We start from the raw sequence: 22,143 nt of genomic DNA on the forward strand, positions 1-22,143 counted from the left end.
GGTGGAAGGCAGGGAGCCCAACACTAGGGGGCGCCAGAGCCAATGGCATGCAGAGCCAGCTAATTCTAGTTTTGTCTCCATCCTCCTTCTGGCTGAGTTCTACAAGGGCAACACTGATGAGAATACAGAGGAGGAATCTGATGGCCAGGTCTCCCCTGCCCACCCCCCACCCCCCGCCCTGGACTGGCTGCAAGTAAGAAGGCAGGCAGATGGGGGCTGGCTGACGACAGACTGAGTTTGGTGGGGCAGTGCCCCATACTATGCTAATGTACCAGCTTCCGGTGTACTTTTCTGAGCAGAGCACATTTCCAAAAAACAGAAGCGGAAAAGGGCAACAGACTTAAGGAACAGGACCCGCTTGGCTTTTCTTTAAAGTTTAAGAATTGACTCATTGCGGCACAAAATACATTCATGGAAAGAAAGCATGGGAAGAGCGAAAGTCTCTTTGATCTAGCCATAGTATAACAAGAACCAACAGCTTGCAAGTTAAAAGTTGGACAAATTCAAATCAGAAATAAGGCACAATATATATATAGATAGATATCTCTCTCTTTTTCCCCTCCCTTCCTTCCTCTTTTTTTTTTTTTTAAACAACAGGGGAAATAGTTAACTGCTGAGGCAGGCTGCTCAGGAATAGCAGTGATATCTCCATCACTCAGACGTCTCCACCTCAAGACAAAACACTGTTGGAAAAGAGACCTCCCCTCTAGCCGGGTGACGTTATACTGGGCTTAGCAGAAGGGAAATTTGCAGCTGGAAAGATGGCGGAGTTGGTGATGTCAGTGGTGCTCTCTGGACACCTTTGTTTATATATACAGGATGTGACACCGTCGTGAGTGGATGGCTCAGGGCACAAAGGAGGTGGAGTCTCTTATGTCTCCTGGAACATTCTGGCCCAGCACCCCCTTGAGGAGGAAGAAGGGATTTCCCTGCGCCTGGTGTGGCCTGCCGTCGCTCGTTCGCATGCAGTGGGGAAGAGAACGGCTGCAGAGGCCACACCAAAGCGCGGTTCCTCCTCTGAGCAAGCCGACCTTTGGCCGGCGTCCTCCATCTGAACAACCCCCAGGTCCACATAAGCAGGCTCTAGTAAGCCCCTCCCTCCCAGGTTCTTTTTGGGAGGGTAGGGGGCGGGGAGAAAAAAGTGCATAGATGCCCCCAAAGGGCCTGCTGGGAAGGGGGGAGGTCGGATGAAAATACAAACAGCAAGTGATTCGCGTCCAGCCCTTGGAGTGTTTAATGTTCATGCAGCGCCTGAATTTCAGATTGGAAAATCCTGACGCAAGTGTATTGCTTAACTGATTATTCAGTTTATCATAAATATATATATGTATATTATATATAATAAGAAGAATAATAATTTCATATATATATATATATATTTGTAGGAGTCTAATATCTGGTTATAAAAGCACACGGTATTGCATCACTCAGATTTTAGGAGGTGGGGTGGGGTCTCCATGCACGTCGACATGCTTTTAAAGTTGAGTTTAAAAGTTCCACCGTGGGGAGGGGGTGGTTCCAGGGACTCCCCAGCCGGACTGAGGTGGACCCACCCCAGGGGGAGACCATGCTATCTGCTGAGAGAAGACAGCAGCATCTCGGGTAAGGAGGGGAGCCCCCCTCCGAATACAGGAGGGAGGGGAGGTGGGTTTATGGGTGTGTGTGCAGGAGGCTTGCCGTGGAGGAATCACAATTCCCCCCCATCCCACCCCTGGCCCTCGTGGCTATAGGTATTTATAGATATGTATAGTTTATTTTCTCCATTTGTTCTTCAAGGAAGTCCATCTCTCCAATTATCCATCCGTCCGTCCATCCATCCATCCATCCATCCTTCCAGCTGTGGCTACTTCATCCCACTTCTCAGCACCTGGTTGGCAGCAATCAACATGACACTGATGATGAACGCGATGGCAAAGGCGCAGATGAGGCTTTTGCGGACGCACGTCTGTCTGATCTGTTGGTTTGAGCAGGCTGAGGAAGAGGGAAGAAAGGGGAGGAGGAGAGGAACGAGGAGAGGAGGAGGAGGAGGAGGAGGAGGGTGGTTTGAACAGAGAATGAGAAAAGAGAGAGCATAGAAGTCAGTGGCATAACTTTGGGATGGCAGCAGAAAAAGGATACCTGCTCAGCTTAAAGATTCTCTAGCCCAGGGGTCAGCAAAGTTTACCTCGCTTGGGCCGGTTCACTCCAGCGGAGATCCCCTGTGCTCTGTGGGCCAGATTGCACACACACACGTGATTTCCAGTGCCTGCATCTGGAATCTGGGCAGATACAATTTCCGGTGTCTGTATCTGCACAGACATGATTTCTGGCGCTGCGGAAGTGAGTCCCCGCGCCGCTCTGCGACGGTTTAGTGCAGCGCGCGAGGACTCGCCAAGAGGGTGGCTTGGTTCGGGCGTGGCTCGTGGGCTGGTTAAACGACCCCTGTGGGGCGCTTGTGGCGCTTCAGGTTAAGAACAGTTTCAGGTTAAGAACAGACCTCCAGAACGAATTAACTTCTTAACCCGAGGTACCACTGTAGTTCATCTAGTCCCATATCCTGTTCTTACAGATGCCCGTGGGAAATCTTCAACCTGGAGCCCCTGCCCTCCCTGCAATATCTGGGGATCCGTTTCCAGCGATATATCCAACTTCTGAGACTTGCTCCTTCCTACACACTGACTACCAACCCCCCGCCGCTCTGGGCTGGTGTGATTTGGCATGCAAAGCCATTCTTTCTCCACTGGTCCCCTTGCAGCTACCATTGGCATTAGTATTCAAAGCAGCTCATAGCCTAAACAGAACAACCACTTCCCTAATTAAACAAAAGACGAGTGAGCAAGATCTAGCACAGGAACAGACAGGACTTGCTGATGTTGTGGCCTTGCCAGGACCGGATCAACATGGGACATGTGGGACATTTGTCCCAGTCCTCAGTCCTTTTGGGACACTGAACAGCTAACCACCTTCTCTGCACTCCCTTTTGGTTCCCAGGTGCTGCAGTTTCTTAAGGAGAGTTAGATACTACAGCCTTTGTAGAAGACAACCCAAAAGGATGGTTTCCCTCCCCTCTTTGAGGTTGGCTGCTAGCGGGTGAATCATGCCCCTGAATAGGTAAAGGTAAAAAGGTAAAGGAACCCTGGACGGTTAAGTCCAGTCAAAGGTGATTCTGGGGTTGTAGTGCTCATCTTGCTTTCAGGCTGAGGGACCAGGCATTTGTCCACAGACAGTTTTCCGGGTCATGTGGCCAGCATGACTAAACCGCTACTGGCGCATGGAGGACCATGGTGAGCGCCAGAGCTCACGAAAACACCGTTTACCTTCCCACCACAGCGGTACCTATTTATCTACTTGCACTGGTCTGCTTTTGAACTGCTAGGTTGGCAGGAGCTAGGTCAGAGCAAGCACCCCATCGTGGGGATTCGAACCGCCGACCTTCTGATCAGCAAGCCCAAGAGGCTCAGTGGTTTAGACCACAGCGCCACCCACCATCCCTTATGCCCCTGAATAGGTTGAGAGGAAAGGAAGGCCTGAGGGATGGATACCCCAATAGCTGGGAGAATGGGAATAGAGACCATAGCCAGTGGGTTAAAAGTGAAAAACGTCAATGAAAGACCTTAGCTCAGTGGTAGAGCATCTGCTTTGCATGCAGAAGGTCTCAGGTTGAATTCATGACAACTGGTGGTTGCTGAGCTAATTTGCCCCACTCAGTTTAACAGTGTGGGTCTCTAGGTGAGGAAGCTTCCTGAACCACTGAGTGCCTGCTGGAGGGTTGCTGTCTAGTTCGATTTATCCTGAGGACAGTCTGGACTTTATGAACATTATGCATAAGATCTGGTTCTTTTGGTGTAGCAGGGCCAGGGAACATACCAGCCAGAGACCCTGTAGAACCGCTTCTTGCCCAGGTATATAGTACTGCAGGGGTAAAGAACCTGTGGCCCTCTGGAGATTGCTGGACTACAGCTCCCACCATCCCTGACTGTTGGCTAAGCTAGGTAGGGATGATGGGAATTGGAGTCCAACAACTTCTCTAGGGCCAAAGTTCTCCATCCCTCTGAGCCCTGGATCAGATCTAGGTGGATGGAGAGAGGTACTGAGGGACAACCATGTGGCTTCCCAGAGTACTTTTAAAGGTAAAGGGACCCCTGACCATTAGGTCCAGTTGTGGCTGACTCAGGTTGCGGCGCTCATCTCGCTTTATTGGCTGAGGGAGCCGGCGTACAGCTTCCGGGTCATGTGGTCAGCATGACTAAGCTGCTTCTGGCAAACCAGAGCAGCGCACGGAAACACCGTTTACCTTCCCACCAGAGTGGTACCTATTTATCTACTTGCACTTTGACGTGCTTTCGAACTGCTAGGTTGGCAGGAGCTGGGACCGAGCAACGGGAGCTCACCCTGTCATGGGGATTCGAACCGCCGACCTTCTGATCGGCAAGTCCTAGGCTCTGTGGTTTAACCCACAGCACCACCCGCGTCCCAGAGCACTTTTAGTTCAGTTTAAAGAACCCCTATCCTACCTACAGGGAGAAGCCAGAGATGATTGGCTCCTTCCCCATCACCTGATACCTTGGCTGGAAGGCTTCTACCTAGATGCTCCTGCCTGTGGGATTCAAGGGCATGTAGTTCCCTTTTATGGCCAGCTGGTAGAAGGGTACGTACGGAGCTGATGTCCAACTCCCATGGCTCCCATGATTCCCATGGCTCCCAAACTGAAATCCCATGGCACCCAGTGATCCAAGTGCTGACAAAGGTTTGCTTACTCTCCACATCAACCGGACACTCCTCTGCATTCCCCATGTGGCTTTCCTCCTCCGTCATGATGATGTTCTCGATGTCCTTCATGGAGAGGTGCTCGCAGAAAGTGTCGTACAGCAGCCGCTTCAGCTCGTCAACCGTCAGCTTCTGCATGTCACACTGCGGAGGTAGGAACAGTCGTCACAGGATGGTCACAGCTCCTGAATCCATTGCATGGAGCTTTGGTTGAGCCAGGAAGCATACACACATATACACACACGTACACCAGGGTTAGCCAATGTGGTGCCCTCCAGATGCTGTTGGACTACAATTCCCATCAGCCCTTGCCAGCATGACCAATGATTGGATATGATGGAAATTTGGGTTGTATCCAAGCAATGACTTCCGGTTCCATTTCAAACCACATGGGCAAAGGAAAATATGCTACCTGATGGCATTGTGATGTCAGATGACTGACAGGTGGGTGGCGCTATCCACTTCTCAAAGCAGCTCTGGGCAGGGGAGGTTGGGGGACCGTTTTACCGGCTTCATCAACTATAGCCATTCCTGGACAGGGATAGCCGGACCATTGTAGTCCATGCATTGGTAACATCGAGGCTGGATTGCTGTAATGCACTCTGTGCGGGTCTGCAGAATGCAGTGGCCAGACGGCTGACAGGAGCTTCTGGTCAAGGAGATGAGACACTATTGCTAAAACAGCTGCACTGTCTGCCCATCTACTACCAAGCCAGGTTCAAGGTTAATTTACAAAGCCCTGAACAACTTAGCTCTAGGGTACCACAGGGATCGCCTGAACTCTTATGCCCCAGATCAGTATCTGAGATCATCTGCAGGAGCACCGTTGGCCATTTCCTGACTTGCTGAGACTCGTTTGACAGCAACAAGAAACTGAGCCTTTAATGTTACTGGGCCAGTCTTGTGGAACTCATTGCCAATAGATATTCAGCAGGCATATTCTATGCTGAAAACCTTACTATTGTGCCAGGCCTATGTAGGCAATTAAGAGTACATCTTTCCAAAATGGTTAATTGATGTCTGTTTTAACCTTTGTTATGGTTTTTATTCTATGGTTTTATTGCTGGAAACTGCTTTGTTATAGATTTTTCTGACACAGCGGCATGTAAATATTTTTAAATAAATAAATACATATCCATCCCACTGGCTGGAAATGGTTTTCCGTCCCTGGCCAAGAGGAATGTGGTTCACGTGAAGAAACTACTGAGCCATGGTTAGGGCTTTGCATGAACAGGCTCAATGCTATGAATCTTAAGATAAAAGAGAGAAGCTCCTTAGTCAATGACTAGTGTTTGTAATTCAAGACCCACGGATCTTTTAAAAGGAAGGTGGCAAGGCAATCACAGACTGGCTGTGTGGCATATTTACACAAATGGGGCTACTTGAAAACGGTGGAGGGAATAGAGTGTTTTGATATATTGATTTGCTAAAAGTGATCCTATGGACATTGTTTTAAAGACAGGGTGCCAAACCCAGCAGCAGCCTCCTTCAACTTGGTTTTGGACTACAAAACCAGAGGGTTTGGACTACAGTTCCCATCAGCCCCAAACCAGCACTGCTGTATGATGGTAGGGTAGATAAGAACATGGTTGGGGCTGATGTGAGTTGTAGTCTGAAACATCTAAAGGGCACCAGGTTGGGAAGGCTGTTCTAGGATTTCATATAGGCTAGTGATAGGGAGGTTGTGGCCATCCTGATGTTGTTGGACTACAGCTCCCATCAGGCTCAGCCAGCATGGCCAAAGGTCAGGCATGATGGGAGCTGTAGTCCAGCAACATCTGGCGGACCACAGGCCCACCATTCCTGATAGGCTAATGTCCTTCCACAGGGCACAATGCAGGTCAGTAGTTTCAGTACCATGGTGAAGGCACAAGGCAGGTGGTAGTTTCAGCACCATGGAGAGTTCTAAGTGAGCTGCTTGCTCCAATGATGACTGAAACCTGTTATGACTTCACCATCACTTCTCCCAGATTCCATCCCTACCTCAATGAGTGGAAGGCCATGCATGCTGGGGCTGATGGGAGTTGTAGTCCAAAACACATGGATGTCACCAGGCTGAGGGGAGGCTGCCATAAAATGTAGAAACACCCTGAAGAATCCCCATTCCCTTCCTCTGCGAGATGGAAATTGAGCTGGGAAGCATGAAGGAGCATGACATAATTAAGGAAAATGGTGATGCCTACCTCCTGGTGTGAACCAGCAGTTCCAGTCACCATGAAAAACGGGAAAATACGCATCTTCAGTACATATATCTGCAGTAAAATCAAGAAAGAGGGCCAAACCATCAGGTTTCAGGGGCGGGGGGCGGGAATCGGTGTTTCCTTACCTTCCAAAACACAGTGTCAAAGTCAGTGCCGTGGAATTTTTCCGGGATGCCGGATGTGGAAAGTTTGGGGCCAAGCAACGTCACAAACTCCTCAAAGTCCACTTGTCCATCGCCTAGAAATGACAGACACCAGCACAAGTGAAAACGAGGCAGCACCAGGTCCCCATGGCAGGTTAAAACCATATAAAAATACAGTACTAAAATCAGTAAAAACAATTCACAGGCAGGCAACTTCTTTGTGGAAAGCAATAATTGCTCTTAGCAATGCTTCATAGAAAACAACCAAATTGGCATACTAGTGTTAGAAGTATGTGTTCTTACTAGGGGTTACCTCCCCTGCTTGCATTGCTCGCCAACCACCTATGTGACGACAGTCTTACATTTATATTTATATGGTAAGTTATTTCTTGCTTTTGTTTGTCTCTAAATAGTTTGAGAAGGGATATGTTTGCTTTTTAGCTTTGCTTTCACACAGAATGTTTTCTGAGGTCCAAATGATATGTTGTGTTAGTCACATAGCTTCTCCTGTAAGGTTGCTTTAATTATTTAAACTAACTACAGTGGTACCTCAGGTTACATACACTTCAGGTTACATACGTTTCAGGTTACAGACTCCGCTAACCCAGAAATAGTGCTTCAGGTTAAGAACTTTGCTTCAGGATGAGAACAGAAATTGTGCTCCGGCGGCGCGGCGGCAGCAGGAGGCCCCATTAGCTAAAGTGGTGCTTCAGGTTAAGAACAGTTTCAGATTAAGAACGGACCTCCGGAATGAATTAAGTACTTAATCCGAGGTACCACTGTAACTAACTAACTAACTAACTAACTAACTAACTATTAAGGCGATTCAAAGACATAAACACAGGGTCCATTTTTATGGGTCAGGGAAAGTCTGGGCTTGCTCTAGTACCTTGATCGTTTTGATTGCCCTTTTCCTGAACTCTGCTCCCCCCCCCCCCAACTCTGCAGTATCCTTTTTGACCTATCTTCCAGGTGTGGTCACAGGATAGATTTGTACAACTGCATTATGATTCTGGCAGGTTTTAATAATAATAATAATTCTACATCCCTTTCCTAATGACCCCTAGCATTGAATTCACCTTTCCCCACCACAGCTGATAGGCAGGCTGGGCCAACATTTTCATCAAGCTATTTGCCACGACCCCTATATATCTCATCCCTGGTCAGTCACCACCAATTCAGTTCCCATTAGTGCATGTGTTAGGAGATAAATATATATGCTAGCTAGATGCTCTGCCTCTGTGTGTATCACTTCACACACTGCCTTTCACTGCCTTTGATCTTGCATCCCAGCTGCCTTGACAAACAGCCATTCCATCTGATTGGACCCCCCCCCCATTCCCTGCTGCCCCCGAAGAAACAGGCACAAAGGTTAAAAAGCCCATTAGGTAACCAGCTCACAGATTAAAATCCGGCAAGGAAGTCAATAACCTAGGAAATAGAGTTGGGCTGAAAACACCATCCCTCTGGGGATCTTCTATCTACCCTGGTGATCTGGTGAGTAGATCAGATGAGCTGGCATGGCCTCTGGATAATTATTGGGGAATGCCAGAGTTAATTATCTCCATTACACGGACAGCTCTGTTAATCTGTCACTGCAACAAAGGCCGCCCAGAGGCAGCAGCAGAAAATGAAGGTATATTATTCTCCAGCTGATCAGTGCAGGAACACCGGAAGCTGCCTTATACTGAGTCAGAGTATCGGTCCATCCAGTTCAGTATTGTCTACACCGACTGGCAGCTACTTTCCTGGGGTTCAGGATGGAGTCTTTCCCAGAACTTCCTGGAGATGTCACAGATCGAAACTAGGACCTTCTGCATGAAAAGCAGATGTTCTACCACTGAAATACCACCCTTGCCCTAGGACCCATCTCATCTTAGTGGAGAACAGCCATACTCAGAGATGCCAAGGATTGAACCTAGGACTTTTGGCATGCAAAGGAGATGCTATGTCCCTTCACTGTATTGAGTCAGACGATTGGTTCATCGATTGGTTGGTTCATTGGTTCATTGTCTACATTGACTGGCAGTGTTTCAAGTGTGGAGTATCTGTTAGAATTCCTGCTCCATTATTGCAGTCATGGGATTTTTGTCTATCACGTGACGGTGTATGTTTTGACTCCACAGAGTGGAAAGTGATGGAGACAGGATGTTTGTGTTGCTGTGTTCCGTGAAGTGGGACTATTATCCTTTGTTCTTTTTCTCTTTGCTGTCTGATGCTAGAGTGAGAGGGAGCCATGTTGCAGTGCTCCATGTGTGTTTATATGTAAGTAAGGTAGTTTAGCCAAAATGCCGAGTTGCTGAGGTCTGTTACACAAGCTGTGAAGACTCTGCGGATCCCTAAGTGTGCCGATGTTTGTTGGCATCAATCGCTGTGATGTTTGGGCAGAAGAAAGCTTTTGAAGCTCCCAAACGAAAGACCAGGAGGGAGAGAACATTCCAGTCGGGCATGTGTCTCTGCCAGGGTCCTACTCGAGAGTAGGACAAGCTCCTGACAGTATCCTCTTCTCCCCCAGTAGCCTCAGAGGCAAGAAGAACAAACTGTTCATATTTTACGGCTTTTGATTCAGTCATCTGGTTGCAAGACAAAGGATCTACGTCTCCGTGTATAGGAGACGTTGGCTACTCTGAGTCCCTCCTCTTCTGTCTCCCACAACATCCTGGAAACCTACGGGAAGTCACAGGAGTCAAATCCCTCCACCTTCTCTGTTCCTGATTGTGGAGGGACCAGTGAGCCCTTGGACTAGGAGGGTCTCCCATACTCTCCAGGGAGGTCTCTGCTGTCTGCTCTCTCACTTCTCCCTCTTCTTCCACTATCTCGTAACTAGACATTTCCTCATTCTGCTGTGCATCATCCATGTCTCCTTCTCCTCCCGAAACTGCTGGAGACATGGGGGTCAAAATTTCCCACTCCTCCTCTTCTGAGAGGAGCCGATCAGACCGAGGGCTCAATTTCCATTCTTCCTGTTCAGTCCAGTCCCTGACAGAGTGGTTCTCCAGGGTTTCAGGCAGGAGGAGTCTTTCACAGTCCTACCTGGAGATGTCATGGATAGTTTGTTTGTTTAACATGTATTCTGCCCTATGCTCACCAGTCTCAGGGCAGTTGACAACATAAAATCACAAAATAAAAACACAAAACACAAAATAAAAACAAGAACAACCCTATAACCCCTGCCCTCAACACATTTTAAAAGGGCATTGGACGTCAATCAGCCAAAGGCCTGGTTAAAGAGGAATGTTTTTGCCTGGCACCAAAAGGTGTGTACAAATGGTACCTCTGGTTGCGAACAGGATCCGTTTTGGAGGCCCATTTACCATGAAAAGAATGCAAGCCGCTGCGGCGCGTCTGTGCACACGCGGGTTGCGATTCGCTACATCTGTGCATGTGCGTGACATCATTTTGCGTTTCTGCGCAAGAGCGAGGGGCGAAACCCGGAAGTAACCCTTTCCGGTACTTCCGGGTCGCCACGGGACGTATCCTGAAAGAACGTAACATGAAGCGGACGTAACATGAGGTATGACTGTATTGAAGGATTGAACCTGTTAGACCTTCTGCATATGCAAAGCAGATACTCTGCTGCTGAGCAACTGAGCCTTCCAACTAAAGCTGTTTTCAGGCTGTGAACTTAGGATCAATTCAGACATCGGGGGTGATTTTTGAAACTCCTTTAGACCACGTCAGCTTACTTGTTCACTTAGTCCACCACTGCCTATTCCCACTGGCAGCGGCTTTCTGAGGTCTCAGACTATTTCCCCCAAACATATTTGAAAATAATGTCCCTATTCAAGCTGAGGTGTTTTTTGCCAATGCAGAGCCAAGGTGGGCTGGGTTATCCAGAAACTATGGATTACCTATAGTCATCACTGGGCTGCTCAGAAAGATACTTGTCATTCCCCAGCTGCTGGGCCAAACTGGCAGCTTGTGTGTGTGAGAGAGAACCAATTTCTTGTTGAAGCCCCCTTGACATACAGGAGTTGTCAGCCAGGGCATCACTACTGAGCTGGATAATACCCCTGTGCAGATACCTGCTCCGCAAATCCACTTTGCCATCATGGCTTTCCTTTGCATGCACCTATAATTGACTGCTACTAAAAGATGGAGATAGAAAGCTGTATTATACTGAGTTAGACCTTGGTCCACGTAGCGCAATATCATCCACACTGACTGGCAGCATCTCTCCAGGATTTCAGGCACTGGTCTCTCCCAGCTTCACCTGGAAATGCCAGGAATTGAACCCGGAACCTTTGGCATGCAAGGCAGGTGCTCTACTGACTGAGCTAAAGTTAGTAATATAGGAAGCTGCCTTATATTGAGTCAGACCACTGGTCCATGTGCTCCAGTATCATCTGTGCTGACTGACAGCAGCTCTCCAGGGTTTCCTAGCCCTACCCTGAGATGTCAGGGATCGAACTGGAGACTACTTGCATGCAATGCATGTGCTGTGCCAAAGGAAGCTAACTTATATTGAGTCAGACCACTTGTCTATCCAGCTCAGAATTATCTACACTGACCATCAGTGGCTCCCCAGGTTGTCAGCCAAGGGACTTTCCCAGCACTACCTTGAACTGCCAGGGATGGAACCTGGGACCTTCTGCATGCAAACTAGATGCTCTACCACAGAGCTACAATTAGGAATGTAGCAAGCTGCCTTAAACTGAGTCACACCATGAGACAATCTAGGTCAGCATTGTCTACACTGACTAGCAGCAACTCTCCAGGGTTTCAGACTGAGAATATGCCTGGCCCTACCTGAAGATGACAGGGATTGAACCTGAGATCTTGTGCATGTAAAAAAGAAGCTCTACCATTCAGCCATGGCCTTTCCCCTAATTAAGCAGTCTCCCCCAAGCTGGAGCCCTCTAGCTATTTTGCACTACAACTCCCAGCAGCTTCAGGTGGTGCAAGAGGGAAAATCGTGCCTCTCTCTGCAGCCTTCTAAAACAGTAGCTAATGGGGGCCATCACATAAGGTAGACAAGCCAAAGAACAGATAGAATTCAGCTACTCCATGGGTGCCCCTTGCCCCTATGAATGGGCCCTTCCTGAATCTGTGGGCCAGGGACCAGAGTCCAGTTGGCTTACTCTCTGGAGCCAGTCAAGTAGGGTCAGTTTTGCCACCTTTAATATCAATCCCTTCCATGGAAAGCAGCCCAGAGATAAGAGCAATTCTGAGCGCTGGCAAATTCGCAGCTTGAATTTTATGGAGCTGTCAACCTTTTTTTACAACTCTGGGATGAGACTCTTTTCTGAAAGACAAATATTCCCTTTAGCTGGGGGACATCAAATCTGTAATAGCTCTGGCAATGGTCACATTAGAGGCACATCAGCCGGGGACGCTCATGAAGTTCAGCGCGGGAGGGAAGGCAGCCTGGCTGAGCAAGCTAGGAACAGAAGGGGGAAAGGTGTGAGGTGAAGGTGGGATAAGAAGGATCAAGATTGAGCACCCTCCCCGAAACATGTTGCCTCTCTGTTCCCCACATCCATGCCTAATAGCACCAGGGAGAAGGCACAGGGATTTGACAAATGAGCACAAGGCTGGCCAGTAGTTTCAGCACCACGGAGAGCTCTAAGTGAGCTACTTGCTCATAGAGTGCCTGGGACTTGACTGAAGCCCTTTATGCCTTCAGGGACAGATCACTCCTCCCAAATGCCATTTCTTCCTCCAGGAGTGGGAGTCTTTGCTGGCTGGTCCACAACATCTGGAGGACACCAGACTGGGGGAAGGCTAGTCAGGGAGGAGAGCACACAGAAGAAACAGGGAGTTTGATTCAAAAGAGAAGAGCAACAAGAGGGGGAGGGGAGCATCCAAAACTTTTCCCACCCCCCTCCAAAAAGTCTTACCATCCATGTCTAGTCTCTGGATGATGACTTCCAGTTCCACCTCATTGGGCATGTAGCCAAGGGACCTCATTGCTGTGCCCAGTTCCTGCTTGGAGATGAAACCGTTGCCGTCCCGGTCAAAAACTTTGAATGCCTCACGGATCTCTGTAAGGAGAGAGAAAAGGTTGTTATTTAGGCTACTAGGGTTTGTGACCAGGCCTTGCAGATAGGCATATTTGTCAATTTTGGTTTCTGCCCCCCCCCCCATTTTTAAGCTTAGTTCTCCTCATTTCCACATTAGGCTGCAAATTTTTCAGAAACAAGTCCACATCAAAATTCACCATAATTTTAGTGCGAATTTCTCTTGACAGGCATATTTGTATGCAATTTTTCCTAGCGTACACGGTTTTGCAAAACAGAATGAATTTTTTTATTATTATTGTTTTTTAAAATGTATACATTTTAATGCACACTTTACCCCAGAATATGCAGTTTTGTACACATTACTTGGTTGAACACAATGCTATATTTCAACATTTGGCAAAGTGCAACTTTCAAAGGTCTAGTACTGTTTTGGAAAGTGAGAATCAGGTGGTTTGCCTTTTGATACTACAGTGGTACCTCGGGTTAAGTACTTAATTCATTCTGAAGGTCCGTTCTTAACCTGAAACTGTTCTTAACCTGAAGCACCACTTTAGCTAATGGGGCCTTCTGCTGCTGCCGCGCAGCCGGAGCACAATTTCTGTTCTCATCCTGAAGCAAAGTTCTTAACCTGAAGCACTAATTCTGGGTTAGCGGAGTCTGTAACCTGAAGTGTATGTAACCCGAGGTACCACTGTAATGGAATTGAATCTCACACCCATCCCTACCAGAGAATATAAGAATATAAGAGGAGCTTGTTGAATCTGGCCAGTGGCTCATCTAGTTCAACATTCTGTTCTCAGAAAATCCAGGGCATGGAAACAGGGCTGTTCCTGACATGACTCCTTTTAGAGGTCTTGGTCTGGAATCTTCCAATCTTCAGCTTCACTGGATGTCCCTGAGTTCCAGTGTTATGAAAGAGGGATAAAACCTTTTCTCCATCTACTTTCTCCATGCTACACATAATTTTATAAACGTCTATGATGCCACCTCTCTAAACTAAAACCCCTAAATGGCTATGGTGTTATTCAACCTTATTTTTATTTGCTCTGAACCCTCATGATGGAAGCAAGTTGGATCTCGAATGCTTATAACATTTTAGAACAGCTACCTGTCCCATGGACTGCAAGAAGATCAAACCTATCCATTCTTAAGGAAATCAGCCCTGAGTGCTCACTGGAAGGACAGATCCTGAAGCTGAGGCTCCAATACTTTGGCCACCTCATGAGAAGAGAAGACTCTCTGGGAAAGACCCTGATGTTGGGAAAGATTGAGGGCACAAGGAGAAGGAACGACAGAGGACAAGATGGTTGGATAGTATTCTTGAAGCTACCAGCATGAGTTTGACCAAACTGCAGGAGGCAGTGGAAGACAGGAGTGCCTGGTGTGCTCTGGTCCATGGGGTCACGAAGAGTCAGACACGACTGAACGACTAAACAACAGCAACAACCTGGTTCCATGCAAAGGGTGGCATGATCTTCACTTGTTTTGTGTCCTTACTAGAACTGCATGTGCTCCTGTGTGCTGCTTCCAGCAGCCACCAGCCAGCCAGATATCTCTGGTGGGAGATGAACAGGGTGAAAGGGTAACAGCCATCCCTCTCTTGTCTTCCTCAGCATCTCGTAAACCTCACTTGAAATTTATGGGCAGTAAAACGCCTTGCTTTCAGATTCATTCCAGGAAATTGGCAAGGAGATCAGGTTAGATGTCAGAAACAAAGCCAGTCCCTCCTTGCTTAAGCTACCATTTAATTACACACAAGAAACCCCATCCAGGCAAGGTGGCAATTTATTATTTATGTGTGGATTTATGGGCTCCTAACTCTTTGTGGCCTTGATGGCACATTTGGAAATCAAAAACTGTCATGGACACACGCACACACACACGTTTCACAGGAAAAAACCCCAGTGAGGCACAGAATCTCCCCTCTTCCAAACAGACAAAACACTTAGGTTGCTTCTAGATGACTTGTTTATTGCGCATTCGTTCTGATTTGTTTGGAGGGGAGTTAGACAACATCTGCTCAGTGGCGTAGCGTGGGGGGTGCAGGGGGGGCCGGCTGCACCGGGCGCAACATCTGGGGTTAGGGCAAATCCATGGGTTAGGGGTCGCAAATCCACGGGTTAGGGGGCGCAAATCCACGGGTTAGGGGGTGCAAATTACTTGCCTTGCCCCGGGTGCTGACAACCCACGCTACGCCACTGCATCTGCTATTTATTGAACATGTATTCTGATTTGCTTGAAGCTGCATGCTCATGAAGGTTAAGGCTATCAGTGGCTAATAATCATGATGCCTCTACAGCAGGGGTCGGCAAGGTTCACCTCACCTGGGCCGGTTCACTCCAGCGGAGATCCCTCTGTGGGCCAGATTGCACACGCGCATGAGCGTGCACGGCCATGATTTCCAGTGTCTGAGCATGCGCAGATGCGATTTTCGGCATCTGAGCATGTGCAGATGTGATTTCTGGCACCGCGGAAGCGATTCCCCGCACCATGCTGCGCTGGTTTAGTGCAGCATGTGGGTACTCGGTGAGCGGGCAGGTCAGTTTGGAGGTGGCTCAGGAGCTGGTTAAATGACCCCCATGGACCACTTGTTTCCGGGCACAATTCAAAGTGTTGGTATTGACCTTTAAAGCCCTAAATGGCCTTGGTCCAGTATACCTGAAGGAGCGTCTCCACCCCCTTTGTTCAGCCCGGACGCTGAGGTCCAGTGCTGAGGGCCTCCTGGTGGTTCCCTCACTGCGAGAAGCAAATCTACAGGGAACCAGGCAGAGGGCCTTCTCGGTAGTGGCGCCCACCCTGTGGAACACCCTCACATCAGATGTCAAAGAGACAAACCACTACCTGAAATTTAGAATACACCTGAAAGCAGCCCTGTTCAGGGAAGTTTTAAATGTTTGACATATTTTTGAAGCAGCACAGAGTGGCTGGGAAAACCCAGCCAGATGGCTGGGGTACAAATAAATTAATTATTATTATTATTATTATTATTATTATTATTATTATTATTATTATTATTACTTAGGTTGCCTACTCCTGCTCTACAGTCAGAGGCAGGGATACTTCTGAATATTAGTTGCTGGAAGTCACAGGAGGGGCGAGGGCTGTTGTGCTCTGGTCTCACTTGATAGCTTTGCACAGGCATTTGACTGGCCGTTGTAAGAACAGGATGCTGGACTAGATGGGCTGCTGGCCTGATCCAGCAGGGCATTATTATTATTATTATTATTATTATTATTATTATTATTAATCCACCCATCACCCTCAGGTCCCAGGGCGGGTTACAACAATGGACACAAACATTAATATTAACATACAATATTACACAATATTAAAAACAGTTGAAAACAACTAATTTCTGTCTCTGTGTGTCTGTCTTTTATTTATTTTCTTAAGTTACATAACAAGCATCAACAATTTAACAAAAGACGAAAGGACGTTATGAAATCTACCCCGTAACAAGCTGAACAAAATCAGAAGAAAAACACCAAGAAGCTTCTATGCACAGACACCCACAAAGAAGTTCATATAAATGCAGAGATAGCGTATTTAAATTAATAAAAAGTGAAAACAAACATTTAACAGATCCATATTCTGGAGTACACCCTAGGGACTTTCTGTTTGCTGTCTGAAGTATTTGTATAAGCAATAAGCGATAAAATTCCACTGGTCTCTCGCAAACCAATCTCTGTGTTTATTTCCTCTAGCTATTCTTAGTTTACATGTGATTTTATCTGCTGAAACCTTTCATACCATGCTGTTAAATTAACACCTTAACAGTCTTTCCAAAAGGTGCAATAGTCAAATGAGCAGCTTCTAATAAGTATCCTATCGTGGTTTATCTCTCAAGTCCATATCTGTAAATAAATTTAGCAGAGCAAGCTCTGGGGTCTTCCTGACATACTGATGAGCAATTTTATCAGTTTCATTGAAAACCTGATCCCAGAAGGCAAATACATTGACACTTGTCCACTACATATGTTTGGAGTTACCACTTACGTTCTCATCCTCCACTTCCCAGCTGCTTTGTCACAAAAAATGGTCTGATATTTTGGGGAAGTGGGTTTGTTGTGCAAGAGCTCTGAATCCACTTTGACCGAGTGGCCTGAATTTGCTTGCAGGTGACTGAAACCTGCTTGAGAATAGCAGCACTCTGCATGGGCACCAGTATAAAGGTAAAGGTAAAGGGACCCCTGACCATTAGGTCCAGTCGTGGCCGACTCTGGGGTTGTGGCACTCATCTCGCTTTATTGTCCAAGGGAGCCGGCGTACAGCTTCTGGCAAACCAGAGCAGCTCACGGAAACGCTGTTTACCTTCCCGTCAGACTGGTGCCTATTTATCTACTTGCACTTTGACGTGCTTTCGAACTGCTAGGTTGGCAGGAGCAGGGACCGAGCAATGGGAGCTCACCCCGTCACGGGAATTCGAACCGCCAACCTTCTGATCCGCAAGTCCTAGGCTCTGTGATTTAACCCACAGCCCCACCCGTGTCCCTCGCGCACCAGTGTACACCTCACCAAAATGCATAGTAAACTTGGGTGTTTTACTTGTCAGGTGTGTAGCTCGAAAGGATGTGGGGGGTGGGCTTCCTTTGCCAATGGGGAAGCTGTTTCCACATCCTGCACCAGAGGGACAATACAGTGGGAGAAGGCAGGGGCGTAGGAAGGGGTGGGTGGGGGTGGATCATCCCAGGTGCCCTCACTGAGGGGGGTGACATTCGGCGCACCTCCCGCCAGCGACTCCCCAGCCTACCCCAAGCCATTGGGGTAAGGGGAGGAGCTGCGCCACATTGCCGGCAGCATTTCCCCCTACCTCCTTTGTTTTGACAGCTTGGGGGAGGCTTGGGAGTCGTGGGTGGGTGGCGCTTTGAATGTCCATCATGGGAGGCTTGCTCTGCCCCTGGCTGCAGGGCATGCTCACTGCTCTGTGCACCTGAGCGGCTATCGCGTGCCTGGGAGGGCAACCTCTGCACCACATCCCCCTCGGGAGCACGCCTGCCCCGGGCAGCATGGGCATATATTCCACAGCTGGGGGGAGAATGGAGGGGATAAAGGACCTGGGGCAGCTCCTTCAAACAAATACAATGGTACCTCAGGTTAAGAACTTAATTCGTTCTGGAGGTCCGTTCTTAACATGAAACTGTTCTTAACCTGAGGTACCACTTTAGCTAATGGGGCCTCTTGTTGCTGCCGTGCCGCTGCCGTGCGATTTCTGTTCTCATCCTGGGGTAAAGTTCTTAACCCGAGGTACTGCTTCCGGGTTAGCGGAGTCTGTAACCTGAAGCGTTTGTAACCTGAAGCGTCTGTAACCCGAGGTACCACTGTAGCTGACTATCAGGGAGATGGCATTGTTAGGCATTTGTCAAGCCCCACAGTCTTTGGTTGGGCTGCACTCAGAACACACACAGGTGTGCATATTCTGAACTAAAAAATACCCATAAGAAGAGCCTCTCTGGGTCAGGCCAATGACCCATCTAGTCTAGTGTCCTGTTCTCTCAGTGGCCAACCAGATGCCTGTGGAAAGCCCGTAAGCAGGATTCGAACACAAGAGCCCTCTCCCTTCCTGCGGTTTCCAGAAACTGCTCTTTAGAAGCATAGTAACTGTATCTGACTGTGGAGGCAGAACGCAGCCATCATGACTAGTAGCCGCTGACAGCCCTCTCCTCCATGAATTTGTCCAATTCTCTCAAAAAGCCATCCAAGTTGATGGCCATCCCTGCTTCCTGGGGGGGACGGGGGACGACAACTCTATAGTTTAACTCCGTGTGAAGAAGCCCTTTCTTTTATCTGTCCAGACTCTTTCAACATTCAGGCTTCACTGGATGTCTGCCAGCTCTGGTGTTATGAGAGAGAGAGGAAAACATTTCTCTGTCCACTTCCGCCATGCTGTGCATCATTTTATACATTTCCATCATATCGCCTCTAACTCTCCTTTTCTCTAAACTCCCAAATGCTGCAATCTCTCCTCACAGGGGAGTCTCTCCACCCTCTCGATCATTTTGGTTGCCCTTTTTTTGAACCTTTCATCACTCTACAATATCTTTTTTGAGGTGAGACAACCAGAAAAAGTACAGTATTCCAAATGCAGTCGCACCATAGGGTGTGTGTGTATGACATTAGGGTATCAGCAGTTTAATTTTCCCTGTCTGGCAATGCCCAGACACACACTTTCAGTCCACAGTAAATAAAACACAGACAAGGAACAGGCGGTAGAGTGGGCAAGGCTGCTTGAAATACTTTAAGGGCTGTATTTAAAGAATCTTTCCCTGTGTGATGGCAGCTTGTGCCAGCTTCTTAAGACCCTGGGCACGTGGGCAATAGAGCACTATGGCATGCCCACTGCACACAGATCCACTATAACTCCTCTCAATTACTGTTCCCATAAACATAAATGTCGATAAGAAAAATTGTACCTGGCTCCTGGGGTGTCCCCTCCCCCCTTTTAACACCAACCAACCTACACTGCAAGGTCCTTGAGTTAACTTCTTCAAACCTGGACAGCTGAAAGCCAGTTTTGATGCTGGTTATTCTTTTAGAACACTTAACTATTTTTCTGATGTGTTCACAGGATCTTTGGTGACTCGAATTGACATCCCGTGGTGCTCGGAACTTGACTGCATTTGATAGCTCTATGTAATGAGATCTTGCACTGGACCATTTGTGGGTTGGTAGGCGTTAAGTCCTTGATAGAATCTGACAGTGGACATACCGTCCTATTAGCTGCTTGGCAGTGCTTGATAGCTGTCAGCTTGCATGACGGCCTGCATGATGTCTCCGTAAACACTCAAGAGGTGCCCGCATGTTGAACACCACAGTCATAGACTCACAGAACCATAGAGTTGGAAGGGACCATGAGGGTCATCTAAGTCAAACCCTCTGCAATGCAGGAATCATTTGCCCAGTGTGGGGCCCAAACCAATTACCCTGCGATTATGAGTCTCATGTTCTACCGACTGACCTATCCTACATATATCTGCTTAAGTGCATCAGAAAAGCCCTGCTGGATCAGGCCAATGGTCCAGGTAAGCCAGATGGGTGGGGTATTATTAATAATAATAAAATCCAGCATCTTGTTCTCTTAGTAGCCAACAAGATCTCTTGGCAAAACCCTCAAGTAGCCTTAAAAAGTAAAGGTAAAGGGACCCCTGACCATTAGGTCCAGTCGTGACCGACTCTGGGGTTGCGGTGCTCATCTCGCTTTATTGGTCGAGGGAGCCGGCGTACAACTTCCGGGTCATGTGGCCAGCATGACTAAGCTGCTTCTGACGAACCAGAGCAGCTCACGGAAACGCCGTTTACCTTCCCGCCGGAGCGGTACCTATTTATCTACTTGCACTTTGACGTGCTTTCGAACTGCTAGGTTGGCAGGAGCAGGGACCGAGCAATGGGAGCTCACCTCGTCATGGGGATTCAAACCGCCACCATTCTGATCGGCAAGTCCTAGGCTCTGTGGTTTAACCCACAGTGCCACCCGCGTCCCTCAAGTAGCCTTAGGACATTCCATATTCCAAGTTAACATTTCACGTTAAATTTTAAAATATCCTCGCTCAGTGGAAGTCCATTTCAACAGCGGTGGCTGGTCTGTTAGGGTGAAAGAGGCAGTGACCCATCAACTTTAGTCTGCTCCCAGTCAGCCTCCACCTGCCAGCCTTCTTTCTTACAACTTGTCCAGGGGTGGCCCTGCCTGTCACCTCCCTCCTCCTTAGTCTTAGTGTTGCAGCAGAGAGGAGGATGAGGGCAAAACTAGAATTAGTTGGCTTTGTGTGTCATGGGCTGTGGCGCCTCCTGCTGTCCAGCTCCCTGCCTCCCACCCTATCAATTTCAATGTGCACCACTCATCACCATTTCATTTCAGTGGTTCACATGCAAATAAGGGATGCTCACAGAGCATTTAAGAAATCCTACATTAAAGTGATGAAGGGGGTCAAGGAAGGAGGTGAATCTCTTGTGTCCCAGGGCTTGAATTACATAACACCCTTCCTGCTATTCCACCACTTCTATTGCTGAAGAAAGACCTTTTTAAATGTTTCGAACAGAGCAAAGATAAATGGAAAGGAGAAGAAGTATAAATCAGTGTAGAAATTGGGCATTTGAACTAAATAGGAACATTAAACCTGAAACCGAAGTGTCACAGTGGGGTGTGTGTGTGTCCCAATTTCCTCTGCTCTCGGAAATGAATTCTTGGTTGGTAAGTTATGACTGTTGTTCAGCAGCTGCTGCAGCGAGGATGTTTTCTAGGCAGCTGAGGGCTCCTTGTGAACCCCTTTAGCTCGGAAGAGGTGAAATGGGCAATGGAGAATTCATGAATACTGCTTCTGTCCTTTTTGGAGCACTCTGTGCAAAAAAGGAAGGGGCCAGCTATTGAAACAGCAAAACACAGGAAGCTGCCTTGTCCACGTAGCTCAGTGCTGCTGACACTGGCTGGCAGCTGCCGTCCAGGGTTTCAGGTAGCCCAACCTGGAGATGTCAGGAACTGAATCTGGGACCTCCTGCTTGCAAGGCAGATGCTCTGCCAATGAGCTATTGCCCTCCTCATTTTACTAATAAGTAAATAACAGAGCTGCCTAAACACTTTTGGGTGGTTTGAAGCAAGTGGAGAGATAGCTGTACCTGAGCTTCGGTCCTTCCCTTAAAATAAAGTAAGGTTCTAATCCTCAGTATTCAGAATAAAGGGCTGATTTCCATAAGAATGTAGGAAGTTGCCTTATTCTTAGCCAGACCATCAGCAAAGCTGTGCTTTCTGGGGCTGATAGGAGTTGTAGTCCAAAACACCCAGAGGGCACCACATTGCCAAAGGCTGGCTTATTGGATGAAAAACCTTTTGGCTGATGAATAGCGTTCATTAATATAACTACCTACAAATCTTAGATGAGACTTTCCTCTGCATCTCTTGTTGCAGATATTAATATTGTTGCAGTTTGAAGCAACTGGAAGCATAAGAACTGACTCCTTTTGGAATAAATCATTGCCCAGACCCATAAAAATATTATTTAAACTTTTACTGGCAGAACTCATTAAAATGAAACAGAATACATCAAATGTTACGTCCAAAATATGCATACAATGTCTTGTGCTGTCCAGTACAGGCTCAGC

General features: G+C 47.8%; 1 protein-coding gene across 2 annotated transcripts in view; it reads right to left on the reverse strand.

Annotated features, from left to right (window-relative positions):
- Nucleotides 1-1,776: 1,776 nt before the first annotated feature.
- Nucleotides 1,777-22,143, reverse strand: part of CABP7 (calcium binding protein 7) — a 56,327-nt gene continuing 35,960 nt past the window's right edge. Inside the window, exons 2-6 of one of the 2 annotated variants that reach the window (XM_083590632.1) lie at nucleotides 12,931-13,074; nucleotides 7,073-7,185; nucleotides 6,930-6,998; nucleotides 4,737-4,890; nucleotides 1,777-1,971 (exon numbers count right to left, since the gene is read on the reverse strand). In XM_083590632.1, coding sequence (XP_083446758.1) covers nucleotides 1,844-1,971; nucleotides 4,737-4,890; nucleotides 6,930-6,998; nucleotides 7,073-7,185; nucleotides 12,931-13,074 — 608 coding nt within the window. In that variant the 3' untranslated portion in view covers nucleotides 1,777-1,843. The remainder of the gene's footprint in view (nucleotides 1,972-4,736; nucleotides 4,891-6,929; nucleotides 6,999-7,072; nucleotides 7,186-12,930; nucleotides 13,075-22,143) is intronic. The other variant, XM_083590633.1, reaches the window with a different exon arrangement.

This window comes from Podarcis filfolensis (assembly GCF_964270895.1).
Source record: "Podarcis filfolensis genome assembly, chromosome: 16".
Classification (NCBI taxonomy): domain Eukaryota; kingdom Metazoa; phylum Chordata; class Lepidosauria; order Squamata; family Lacertidae; genus Podarcis; species Podarcis filfolensis.